Source organism: Periophthalmus magnuspinnatus, chromosome 8 (genome assembly GCF_009829125.3).
Source record: "Periophthalmus magnuspinnatus isolate fPerMag1 chromosome 8, fPerMag1.2.pri, whole genome shotgun sequence".
Lineage (NCBI taxonomy): Eukaryota > Metazoa > Chordata > Actinopteri > Gobiiformes > Gobiidae > Periophthalmus > Periophthalmus magnuspinnatus.
The window spans coordinates 16,183,336-16,195,647 of NC_047133.1; the positions used below are offsets into that span (position 1 = coordinate 16,183,336).

At 42.6% G+C, this 12,312-nt stretch overlaps 2 protein-coding genes across 2 annotated transcripts in view; both read right to left on the reverse strand.

The window, feature by feature from the left end:
* The window catches only part of tlk2 (tousled-like kinase 2), a 97,243-nt gene that overhangs the window by 44,773 nt on the left and 40,158 nt on the right, over positions 1–12,312 (reverse strand). The gene's annotated exons all lie outside the window — the stretch shown is intronic.
* Positions 1–12,312, reverse strand: part of itgb3a (integrin beta 3a) — a 30,237-nt gene that overhangs the window by 8,704 nt on the left and 9,221 nt on the right. Inside the window, exons 6-10 of the mRNA XM_033971361.2 lie at positions 11,646–11,807; positions 10,882–10,977; positions 10,716–10,805; positions 9,329–9,463; positions 8,019–8,448 (exon numbers count right to left, since the gene is read on the reverse strand). Coding sequence (XP_033827252.1) covers positions 8,019–8,448; positions 9,329–9,463; positions 10,716–10,805; positions 10,882–10,977; positions 11,646–11,807 — 913 coding nt within the window. The remainder of the gene's footprint in view (positions 1–8,018; positions 8,449–9,328; positions 9,464–10,715; positions 10,806–10,881; positions 10,978–11,645; positions 11,808–12,312) is intronic.

The following is a 12,312-nucleotide window of genomic DNA, read 5'->3' on the forward strand; positions in this document are numbered from 1 at the left end:
CTCACTGTGTTACAACAAAACACAGCATTATAACAATATTCATGTTTTTTTTTTGTGATCAAATTTTTATTAAAGTATCAGTCTCAGGTGCAAATATACAGATTAGAATCTGATTACCTTTTCCCCCTTCTTTTTTCCCACCCGCCACCCCGATGGGCATATAGACAAAAAATAAAATAAAATGAAATTAATTAATTAATTAATAAAATTAACAATAATAATAATGACATATTCATGTTATCTGCCTCCATCTTAAATATTATCGGCTTATGGAATGATGTGATGTCATCTGAAACTCAGCAATACTAACGCAACAGTGCTTTATCTTACCGAGAAATCTTAAAACATGTTTCCTGGTAAAAGAGGAGTTATTGTAAAAGTTCACTGTTACTGTTATTCCTGCAGTGAAGTAAAGAGTTGCCTTTACCAGTGTGGTGATATATTGAGTAATATTAAGGGGGGGACCATAGACTGTTTATATAAATGGACATAGCTAACCTGTTAGCCACCACATTCCAAACAGGAAGTGTCATGGACGCACTTTCAGTTCCATCGACTTTGTTTCCAATTCACTTTCTATGTAAGAACTGTGTCCCCTCTCTCTGTAACTGCTGCTGTCAGACTCATCATTTTGGTCTTAAATGTATTAACCCGCTCTACATGATCCTGGGGTTTTTATTTCACTATTGTGTCTGTAAATCAAGACATGAACATTAATAACAGACAAATCAGGCGCCTTCTTTCTGTGAGATCGCTCCTGCTAGTGTTAGCAACAGGTTTGATTGACAGCGTTGTTAAGCACCCATTCCCTGCTAAACTGCAAAACTGTACTGTAAAATGTAGCACTTTTACTTCCTTATGTTCCACCACTGCTTTTTCCCATGAATATGAATCTCTTTTTCAGGGAATTGTCTTAACAAAAGCAGGAAATAGTCCACAGTAAAAGTGCAAACTAATGAGGAACTGCCCTCGCGGCTCCACACAGGACGTCCTGAACAGGGCCCGGGGCAGCAGTGCCTACAGGGACACCCTCACTCTCACATTGAGCGTCACATTTGAGCCAGACGCCCTGCCAGAATAAGCCAACTGCTGTATGATTTTTGTTTGGGCTCTATTGATACTTTGCAGATGATGTCATCAACATTCCTTGAATGTGTGAAGCTAACTGTACGCACTGCTCTGTCTGAGGCTCTGTTAATCTGTTAGACTTTAATCTGAGCTTTGTTTTAACACAATCTGGCCATAAAGAACTGACTTATCTGAACCACAACAGGTGAAATGAATTGTGCTGTTAAACAAGTCCCTCTCAAATAACATTACAGCCACAAGCTAGTCAGTATTAGCATTAGCATTAGCCAACAGTGATTTTACTCAAAAAGGTGAGAGTGACTCACTGAAAATCAAACTCCTAAACAGGACCGTGAGCTTGGACTGATCACAGGCTCCTGAACATGTGCTCTTTAAATCACTTTTGTGTTTTTTCTTGAGTTTTCAGACGATCTTAAAACCTTTTTGTCTGTGTTTGCTGTGTGTGCATTGTGTCGCCATGGTAACTGCTGAATATTACACCATAGAGACACATGTAGAAGTGTGATGTCACTGTCACTAACCACTTTGGTCAGTTGGATTTTATACATACACTGCACTGTACTGTTTGTAGAGTCGATGGAGCCAGAAGTGCGCCCATGATCACTTCCTGTTTGTAACGCGGCAGGTAGCAGGTTAGCTATGTGTATTTATATAAACAGTCTGTGCTGGGGACTGGAGTCTCTTTTGTCAAGGCAAAACGCTGCACATGCTCCGGCTAAATCCTGGTTAGACTGATTGGTTCAAACAACTGAAACAAAAGTGAAGTGATCAGAGACTTGAACATCCTCAAACCTTCTCCTACGAGTGATTAAACTCAACAAACTTTAAATTCAAATATTCAAGTCTGGGTTAAAAAGATTAGAAATGAGAAAAACCTTCCAGACCCAGCAGTGCCATTTTTCCTCTGTGATGTAATAGTGAGTGTTTGAGCTGTTTGGGCTGAGCCTTGACTCTGGCTCACTGCACGAGAGCCATTACAAACCACATGGACTTTAGCAGGAGGTCGACAAACGATGTGCCCATTCACGATGAAGAGGAGCGTGAGTCAGAGCCCGGCTGGAGGAAGAGCATCATGTCGTAACACCCACAGAGCCAAAGAGCCAAAGTCCACTTCTCCACTGAGAATGCTTTTATAAACACAGAGACTGGACCCAGGGGGTGCCGTCGCTCTGCGCCGCCCTCGTCCTCATGGTCACATGGGGTTAATGGTTAAACAGCAGGACAGATACAGAGGCTGGAGTTTGAACTAAAGACAACAAAGACGAAAAAGAACACATGGAAGAGTATTTTTACTACTATTACTACTACTACTAGAACTACTACTACTTCTGCTACTGTTACTACTACTACTGCTACTTGTGCTATTGCTACTAGAACTATTACTACTATTACTACTGATATTAGATGTAAGTGCTTGCCCTCACCCTAATGACCGTGTGTTGATGTAGTGACATAAATGAGTCATTGGTGTGAGTCACATGACTTCACACAGCGGAAACGCGGCGTCCATCAGAGATAAACACAGAACAACGACTTCTGCCCCGTTTATGTCGAGGAAAGACTTAAACGAACAAACAAGACTCTGAGAGTGTTTATGGCACAGAGCCAACACAGGAATGTAAATCCCCCTGTTCTACCCCTCCCTCACACTCTCCCCCTCTCTCTCCCCCTCTCTCTTAATGTTTACCTCTCCTGGGGCAGTACTTGTCTGCTCCTGACTCTTTCTCTCTTTCTCTCTCTCTCCCCTCCTCCCTCTCTCTCTCTCCTTCTCTCTCTCTCTTCCTCCCTCTCTCTCTCTCCTTCTCTCTCTCCTCCTCTCTCCCTCTCTATCTCTCTCTCTTAATATTTACTTCTCCTGGGGCAGTACTTGTCTGCTCGTGTCTTTCTTTCTCTCTGCACGCAGCAGAAAAGAAAAACAGCTCCTCTGGGGCCGAGATGGAGAGATTTTGAGACAGAAGCGTTTTAGGGTCACAGAGCTCCACCTGACCCTGATCTTAAAGTATTTTAAAGTATTTTAAAAGTTCATAAAACAGTTTCAAAAGTTCAAACTGAAAAAGCGGTGAGTGACCTTCTGCTCTGACACGTCAGACGTCTGGACAAAGCTTCAGTCAGTGTGTTATTGGTTTTATTTTGAACTTTTACTACTTTCGAATTACTTAACTACTATTACTACTACTACTACTATTACTACTACTGTGGCTGCAATTAAAACTACTTCTCTCCTCCTGTTACATATTTCTGACAGAGAAAAGGAGGAGACTTTATATATTTGAACATGAAATATAAAAACTCATTAGTAGAGTTATTTAATGTTTTTGTCTTTACTCCATAATTCCATAAATGTTACTTCATATATCTGAGCGAGGGGGCGTGGCCAAACTGCCGCTACTGTCACTTTTAATGTCACAGTTTGAGGTTTACACATTTTCAGAAACTTGTCATAAATGAAGCAGAAAAACGAGCTCCATTTGCCAAACTAAAAACAGCTTCCTCACGTGATGTAACAGCTCGAGGTCGAGGGTCTGAGCCTGTGTCTGGGGCGTTTTGCACAATGGCACAACGGCAGGATTAAAAGATTAAAGGTGGAGTGTCGTATGGGATTAAACTAATCTAACTCTATTGAGACAAGAGGGTGATGCAACTCGACCACGTTACAGGTCAGATCTGTGGAGGGCTCACCTCACTGTAAGAGTGTATGATTTTGACTGAGAGGATCTGACAGGCAGAGGGCGCTGTTCCATAGTCTGGGCGCTGAACAGAAACGCCCTCAAATAAAGACGATCCGTAGAGTCACACGTTCAAACACAATCATGAACATTTTCAATTGACCTGATATGAACATAGACTGTATATACAAATGGACATAGCTAATATGCTAACCGCCACGTTCCAAACAGGAAGTGATCACAGTTGCACTTCCGGCTCCATCGGCTAAAATTAATTTTCTGTGTAAAAACTGTGGCCCCTCTCTCTGTAACTGCTGCTGTCAGACTCGTCATTTTGATCTTAAATGTTCGTATTAACCCGCTCGACATGATCCTGGCGTTTTTATTTCACTATTGTGCCTGTAAATCAAGATATCTTTCTGTGATGTCGCTCCCACTAGCGTTAGCAACAGGTTTGATTGATAGCATTGCTAAGCGCCCGCTCCCTGCTAAACCAGTGGTGTGAGCCGGAAGGGGCGCTACCTTCAACAGCCTCGCTCCTGATTGGCTCTTTGGTTGCTATGATACTAATGGTCAGAATTCCACATATGGAACTCTGCGTCAAATTAGCCGCTATAACTGCTCTAGCCTCGATGAGCTTCATTTGGAGCTGAACGCTGTGGGTGACACACTCACTCAGTCACTTCTCTGTCTGTGGTTATGAAACAGGAGCCGGTCCATGTTGCACAGGTCTGATCGGCTCTTGTCGCAGACGGGTTGATTTGTTCTGGATTTTTCCTGGTTTAAACTGGGATTAATCCAGATTTTGTCCTGTTGAATTGCATGTTTTTAATATATGAGGTTTGCAGACTCATTAGGTATTTCATTTCATAACCTGGTTTGAATCCCGTCTATACGGTACAGAGCTGGGATCAAGTGCTTATTATCAGTTTTTATGATCCCAGTGATGATCTCCAGACAATAACAAGAGACTTGAAATATAAGACTTTTTGCAGCTCTTTAATCCATGTTCTTATGCTGTTTCCTCCTCAAAATCAGACCTGGAGTTGTTTGTTTCATTCACACATGTTTGAGTAACACTTTATTATCAGTCTGTCTACATCTCCAAAGCTCAAAATGCTCTGTTCCACCTTGTGATGTCATGAAGCGGTAGTTTTCAAGTTAACATCTCCTTTTACTTTCATTTCAGTAGAGATTGGAAACTCCAGGGCTGAGATTATCCACATGATTCTAGTGAAGGTGTGTGGAGTTTAAAAACACAGTGGAGCACTTCCTGTATTACCACATGATGACATCACAAGGTGGAACTGAGTGTTTTCAGTTTGAGAGAAGACTTCAGCCTAAATATGCAGGGTTTGTGTGTTAAACATGTGTAAATGAAACGAAACACAACTCCAGGTCTGTTTGTGACGAGGAAACAACATTAGAACAGATCAGAGGATAGAGGAATATGGGCCCTTTAAGTTTAGATTAACATATTTTTTGTGTTTTTAAAAGTTGACTAATCCAACTCTTTCAATATCACCACAGTAGCTGTCTTTGGACTTGTTAATAAAAATGAGACATATTTCGAGTTGGTTTGAGCACGCCGGAGCACATGGCCCCTCCCCCTCCTATGACATCATCATCACACGCTGTACTTTATGGTTTGTACAGATCTGAGAGCTGCAAATTACTCAACATTTAAAAGAATCCAACCAAGTGCAATAAAACGATGATGAGTGGGTGGGTGGGGCCGAAGGGGCTATTTTTTACTTCCTTATATGGAACTGCAGGATATAGAAGACAGAACATGATAACTGTTCAGTAGAAGCATAGTCACTGCAGTAAAAGTATTGGCCAGTGGTGGAACATAATAAAGTAAAAGCAGTGAAGTATTAGTACACATTTGAGGTATCTGTACATTTTACAGTGTGTACTTTTTACTTTTACTTGAGTACATTTGAGAGGAGTATCTGTACTTTCTACTTCACTACATTTTTGAACTTGAAAATGCTAAAAAGTCTGAGGGTTTATTTTTAACACGTTCAGAATTTGAACAAACAAAAATATACAAATAAAAACAGTTATAAAATGATTGATTCAGTTGTTTCTGTTGAACAAAATTCAGCTCAAATCTTTACCAAAATCACCACATTTGAAGCTTCTTAAGACTCAAAATCTGTGAGAAATACTTTTAATTTTTACTCTTTAAGCACATTTTTAAACAGGTACTTTAATACTTTTTAATACTTTTATTTAAGTAGATCTGCAAAGTGTCAATCTCGATACATCCCCTAGAGGATGTCTTGACCAACTACAGAATAATGAAACAATATGTAAAGTTTTCATTAGCGTGGATGTAACTGCAGGTTTATCTGAAGCCCACAGCAGCAAGAACATGACCCAGCAGAACCAAACGCTGAGTGATGAATGACACACAAATAACCACAGAGTTAATCAGTCTGAGCCCAGAGAAGTTGTTTCCCGAAAGACCCGCCCCCTTCTATAGAGGAGCCACAGTTTTCAATGGAACGTGAATTGGAAACAAGTCAATGGAGCCAGAAGTGCACCCATGATCACTTAACACAACAACAGCAGAATCGCACCGCCAACCTGTGGCTCTGTGGATCCGACTGCTCAACCAATGATGTTTATGTCGAGAGCAGGATTTGAACCACCAACCTTCAGATCAAAGCACAAACGCTCTACCAACTAAGCCACTGCCGCGATTGCTACCACTATGGAGATGTATATGAAGTAGAAAACCACCTTGCTTTCCTTAGAATAATCCACAGCATGGCATTAAACTTTAAACGCTCAACTCTGTCTCCATGCAAACAAGAAGGTGATGCTATCAGGTTAACTTACAGGTCAGATCTGTGGACAGGCTAGCCAAGGCGAATGGATCTTGTTCAAGGGATTTTTACCAATAAAAACACTGATAATTGAAGTACAAGATAGATATGTTTAATGCCATACTGTGGAATATCCCAGGAAACTAAATGATGCTCCACCAGACAGGTAACAGGGTGCAGCTTTAAGTATGTCCTCAAAAATGGCTATACAAAATCAGGTATTATCTCAACTCACAAGGTTTTAGTGAAGTAAGAAGAACAAAACAGGCCTGATGCTGGAGCCCGTGTCTCGATGTGAGCTCAGATTAGTCAGGCTTAGCTACAGTAAGAATGTAAACGCAGACGTGATCGCTCGGATCTGACTCAGCTCTGGCTCTGTAAAGGCAGCACTCCACAGCCCTGAGAGTGTGTGGACGTGGAGAACGTGTTTGGATTCAGAGGATTTAATGATCAATTTGTTTAGATCAGCTGAAACACTGACCCGAGACTGACCCAATATCAACCAAAAAACGCTGTCCTCCCCAAAATATCACACAGAAATGATTACAAAACAGATCCAGCTGTGGTGCATCTATGTTTGTGGTAGTGCTTTAGTATTAGCATGTTAATACAATGGACATAGCAAACTAAAAGTGGAATTATTGCAGTTAAAATGAAGCTCACTGAGGCGAGCAGGTACAAGAGCTGAGTATCATAGCAACCAAAGAGCCAATCAGAGGCGAGGATGTAGAAAGCAAGCCATCCGCACCACTGGTTTAGCAGAGAGCGGGCACTTAAGAGAGAGGGAGAGAGGAGGAGAGAGAAAGAGGAGTGGAGGAGAGACAGAGGGAGAGGAGGGGAGAGAAAGAGGAGAAGAGGGGAGAGGAAGAGTGGAGGAGAGACGGAAGGAGAGGAGGGGAGATAAAGAAGAGTGGAGGAAAGACAGAGGAAGAGGAGGGGAGAGAAAGAGGAGCGGAGAAAGAGTAGGGGGGCAGAGGGAACGAGGAGGAGAGAGAAAGAGCAGTGGCGGAGAGAGGGAGAGAAAGGGAGGAGGAGAGAGAAAGAGCAGTGGCGGAGAGAGGGAGAGAAAGGGAGGAGGAGAGAGAAAGAGCAGTGGCGGAGAGAAGGAGAGAAAGGGAGGAGGAGAGAGAAAGAGCAGTGGCGGAGAGAGGGAGAGAAAGGGAGGAGGTGAGAGAAAGAGCAGTGGCGGAGAGAGGGAGAGAAAGGGAGGAGGAGAGAGAAAGAGGAGAGGAGGAGAGAGGGAGTGACGGGAGGGGACAGGAAGTGAGGGGGAAAGAGAGGAGAGGAGAGGAGGAAAAAGCATGGAGAGGAGGAGAGAGGGAGGGAGGAGGAAAGAGGAGGAGAGAGGGAGTGAGAGAGACACATGACATCACAAGGTGGACTAGTGTTTTCAGCTCTAAATCTCCGTGTCAAACATGAGACTCACCCGAGCACAGCGCCCCCTTGTAGCGGAGGCAGTTGAAGTCGTCGCACTCGCAGTATCGGCCCCAGACTTGTCCGAAGTCGTTGCCGTGACACGAGCACTGGCCGCACAGACAGTCGCCCCGTCTGCTGCACATGGGACCGTCCGCTTTGGGGATGCAGTTGGCGTCGTCCGAGGGGCTGTAGTCCTCCACGGAGCACTCGCAGTGGGGTCCCAGCCTGCCCGGGTGACACTGGCACACGCCGCATTCGAACGTGCCGTTGCCCTGGCTGCAGAGGGCGCTGTCGGGCTGGGCGCTGGCTTCACAGTCGCAGTTACAGGCGAAGTCCACGGTCACCTCCAGAGAGTCTTTAAATCCCAGAGGTTTGATTTTAAAAGTGCGGCTCTTTTCTTTGGGGCAACTGCGCAGCTGGACCTCCACGCTGAACGAAACCTGGACAACGAGACACCATTTTAAAAAGAAATGAGAAGAAAGAAAGAGGAGAGGATGAGAGAAAAGGAGACAAAGGGAGGAGAGAGGATGAGGGGCATTCAGTCTGAGTCTGGCTCTCTCATTGGGCTCTCCCTGTACAAATAAAGATACATGAAACACAGATAAGTTGTGGGGAATGTTTTGCACAATGGCACAATGGCAGTATGAGCTGGCAAGAATTTGAACCATTAACCATCTGATAATAGGTCAAATGATCTTCTGTCTGAGCCTGTGGTCAGTTCACCTCAGTGTGTTTTCCATTACCACAGTGAGAATGAATCATGGAACAATTTGTGAAGCTGCTGCGAAGCGACCAGAAAAGTGACTGAAAGTGACTGAATATGAAGTGATGTACACGCCCACTGTGACACGCCCACTGTGACACGCCCACTGTGACACGCCCACTGTGACACGCCCACTGTGACACGCCCACTGTGACACGCCCACTGTGACACGCCCACTGTGACACGCCCACTGTGACACGCCCACTGTGACACGCCCACTGTGACACGCCCACTGTGACACGCCCACTGTGACATCCAAGTGACAGGTCAGATCTGTGGAGAGGCGCCGCCGGTCACAGTAAAAATACAAACTTTTCAACTTATTTCTGGAGCAATAAAACCACATGAATGAAACTGGTGCTGAACAGAGGAAATTCAGAAAGTTTAAAGCCATAACAACATCTCCATGGAGACAAGGAGAGACGTTACACAACTTTAATCAAAGGGGTTCTTTCAGTCATTTGTTTGATCACAGGGTCATAAATGGTCCTAAAGAATTTTTTTTGTATAAGTATAAGCAGTATGTATAAGTATAAGTACTGTGTATGAGTACTTACAGTGTCTCCTATTTTGAGTCCGGAGCAGGAGCGGACGCCCTGGATGAGCTCGCCATTGAGGCAGGTGGCATTAAAGGCCAAGTTCAAATCCTCTGGAACATCAACGAGGTCCAGCTCCACTTTGGACCGGATTTTCTGCCCCAGACACAAAATAAAAACATTTGAGCTTGAAATTGGAAATAAAACTTTGAAGATGTCACTGGTCTGTGTTTTGTTTTCAGAAAGACAAATAAGGCTCTTTTTGTTTGGGTTGTGTTTCGTTAACGTGTTTGTGACGTGTGTGAGATGTGCGTGTGATGTGTGCGTTCATTTTCACAGGGACTGAACTAAAACTCACTATTTCAAAATCAGAAATCAGTTTATTGAAAATGAACAAGATGAGACGAGACCATGATTTCGCTCTGGTGCTGAGGTGCAACGTAAAACTATGAGCAGAGGTGGAAGAAGTACTCCATTATGTTACTTAAGTAAAAGTACAGATAACAGAACAAAAAAAAACCTCAAGTAAAAGTAAAAGTATCGCATGAAAAAAATCAACTTAAGTAAAAGTATTAAAATATCTGTTTAAAAATGTGCTTAAAGTGTAAAAAGTAAAAGTATTTCCCACAGATTTTGAGTCTAATCACACACAGGCTACATGTTTCCGCTGGTTCGCACTGAAACTGAAGTGGCACATCCTGATCTGAGTCACACATTTTACAGTAAATATGTCACTTATTTCTTCAAACAAAAAGGACGGATTTCATATTGTTTAAAGTTATTTCCATATAATAAACACACAGTTAAAAATGTAATGAGATTGTTTTGCTCGGCTTGTTTTAGACGATGAGGGAAACTACAGGAGCTACAGTCGTCCTGCTGAGTTTGTGTTGACTTTTATGTGAAGCACTTTGGGCAGATGAAGTTGTTTAAAATCTGCTACATATACACACATGCTCACACACCCCCACACACACCCCCCCACACACACACACTCCCATACAGATACAAAGAACAGATGCCATTTTTACTGCCTCGTCACCTCCTTTTTCCTCAAGTCAAAATGTCTAATTATGTATTTCACTTGTTTGTATTGTCTCTAATATCAGTAAATAAAAATAATAATAAAATAAAAAAATAAATAAATAAACTTGACTTGAACTGTTATTAATGGGAAACAACCATGAAGTCTATGATCATGGAGAAGTGGAGTTTAAATATCTTTTTTAAATGCTGCTTGTTCAGGAAAAAGTTTACGAGGAAGTGAACAGATTTTACTATTTTCCAAAGAGTCTGAAAAGAACGTGCGAGCCAAAATAGTGCCAGCGTTTGACAGTTAGCATATGGTTGGGCTAGCTAGAATGCTATATATCGACGGTATTATTGCAGAAATCCTGTCATTACTCACCGCATACGCCTCCTGAATGAGTCCGATGACGTTCCCAGAGTCTTGATCGAGCATTCCCACTGTGGTCCCAGGGATCAGCTGGCTGTACTCCTACGAGAGCGGACACAAAGTGAGTTATAAAGTCATAAAAAGTGTTGTTGTAGTGTTTATTCTGCAGTTTGTTTACCTTGTACAGAGGCACCACAAAACTGGTCACGGCAAAAATCAGATTAATGTTGTTTTCAGACATTTTCTCCGTCATAAGAGCCAAAGACGGGTAGTCCTGGAAACACAAACAGCGTAAAGAGCAAAGCTTATGTAACTATTCAAAACACACAATTCCACATCGAGATTTAAGTAATATTCAGTTTTATTTAAAGGGTAGAGGCTTTAATATAAGTCCTATTGGGTTTTTTGCCTCTTCCTGCACCTGCTTTTTATACAGTGTGTCAAAATAAATAAATAAATACACCAATACATCGATTCGCCAATATATCGAGTCGATACTTGCACCCCTCTTTCGTATGGGATATCGGCCTCCACTCTCCTGCCTGGGTCGATATTTGGTTTGGACTCACCAGTTGCAGCAAATAAAAGCTTTATTTTACTTTATTGAGATGATGTTGTTCACACAAAGAGAGAAAACAGCTCCATTTTGGGTCACAGTAAAAACAGGACTGTGGATGTCAAAAAACACTTTCCACTGAAGTTATGTTTTGTTATTGTAGTTTAATTATGCAGAACAGTTAAAAGTATACAAATAATTATGTTAGATGTAATTTCAAATCATATATTTTGGGGGAAAATCAGGTCAGATCAAAATCGGTCCCATATATTGGCCCAAAAGAAAATTCTAACAGCGTTATGACGTGGCTCAATGTTCAGGGAAGTCAGTTTTGTGTAATATTGGATCTTTAATAAAAAATGAAATGGTTTAAGTTTAATTCTTACCAGCACAGTCGTCTTGTTGTAGATGTTGCTGCTGTCCAGGTGGCACAGCCCGTCGTTGGGTTGGACGATGCCGGCGATGCGTCCGTCCAGCGCAATGTGCGTTTTGGCGTCTGTCGTGAAAACCAGCAAGTGTGAAGCGTCCGGGCGCCAACCGATTTGATCCTATAGCAACAGAAATTATATTATTAACTACTGTGATGTCCCTGTACTGAAAGAGGTGCATGTGTGGGTCATTATGTTATAATTTACACATTTTAAATCACAATATTCATCTGAAATGACTCAATCAAAGAAACAAGTCCACTGACGTCCATGTTAGAAAATTGCGGTGCCAAATTGGAGCTGACGTCGCCGTAAACATCATCACAACCAAGCGGCATGCTGTCAGCGCCCCCTATGGATAGCTGCACATCACACTAGAGCAGCACTTTTTTTTTCATTTGTACCAGGACTTAAGCCCACCTCATGCGATCTTAAACCCGCCTCACACTAGGGTCATTTGTAATTTTGATTTAGGACCCGTTTGCTTCTTCCTGAATTCAGGGAGGCGTGACCCACCTTTGGCTCCTTGTGTGTGTGGTGTCAGTGCGACTCTGAGCTGCTCTGTTATATCATAACCATAAAACATCACCATAGCAACAGCCAATAAAACAGAGCGTCAGGGGCA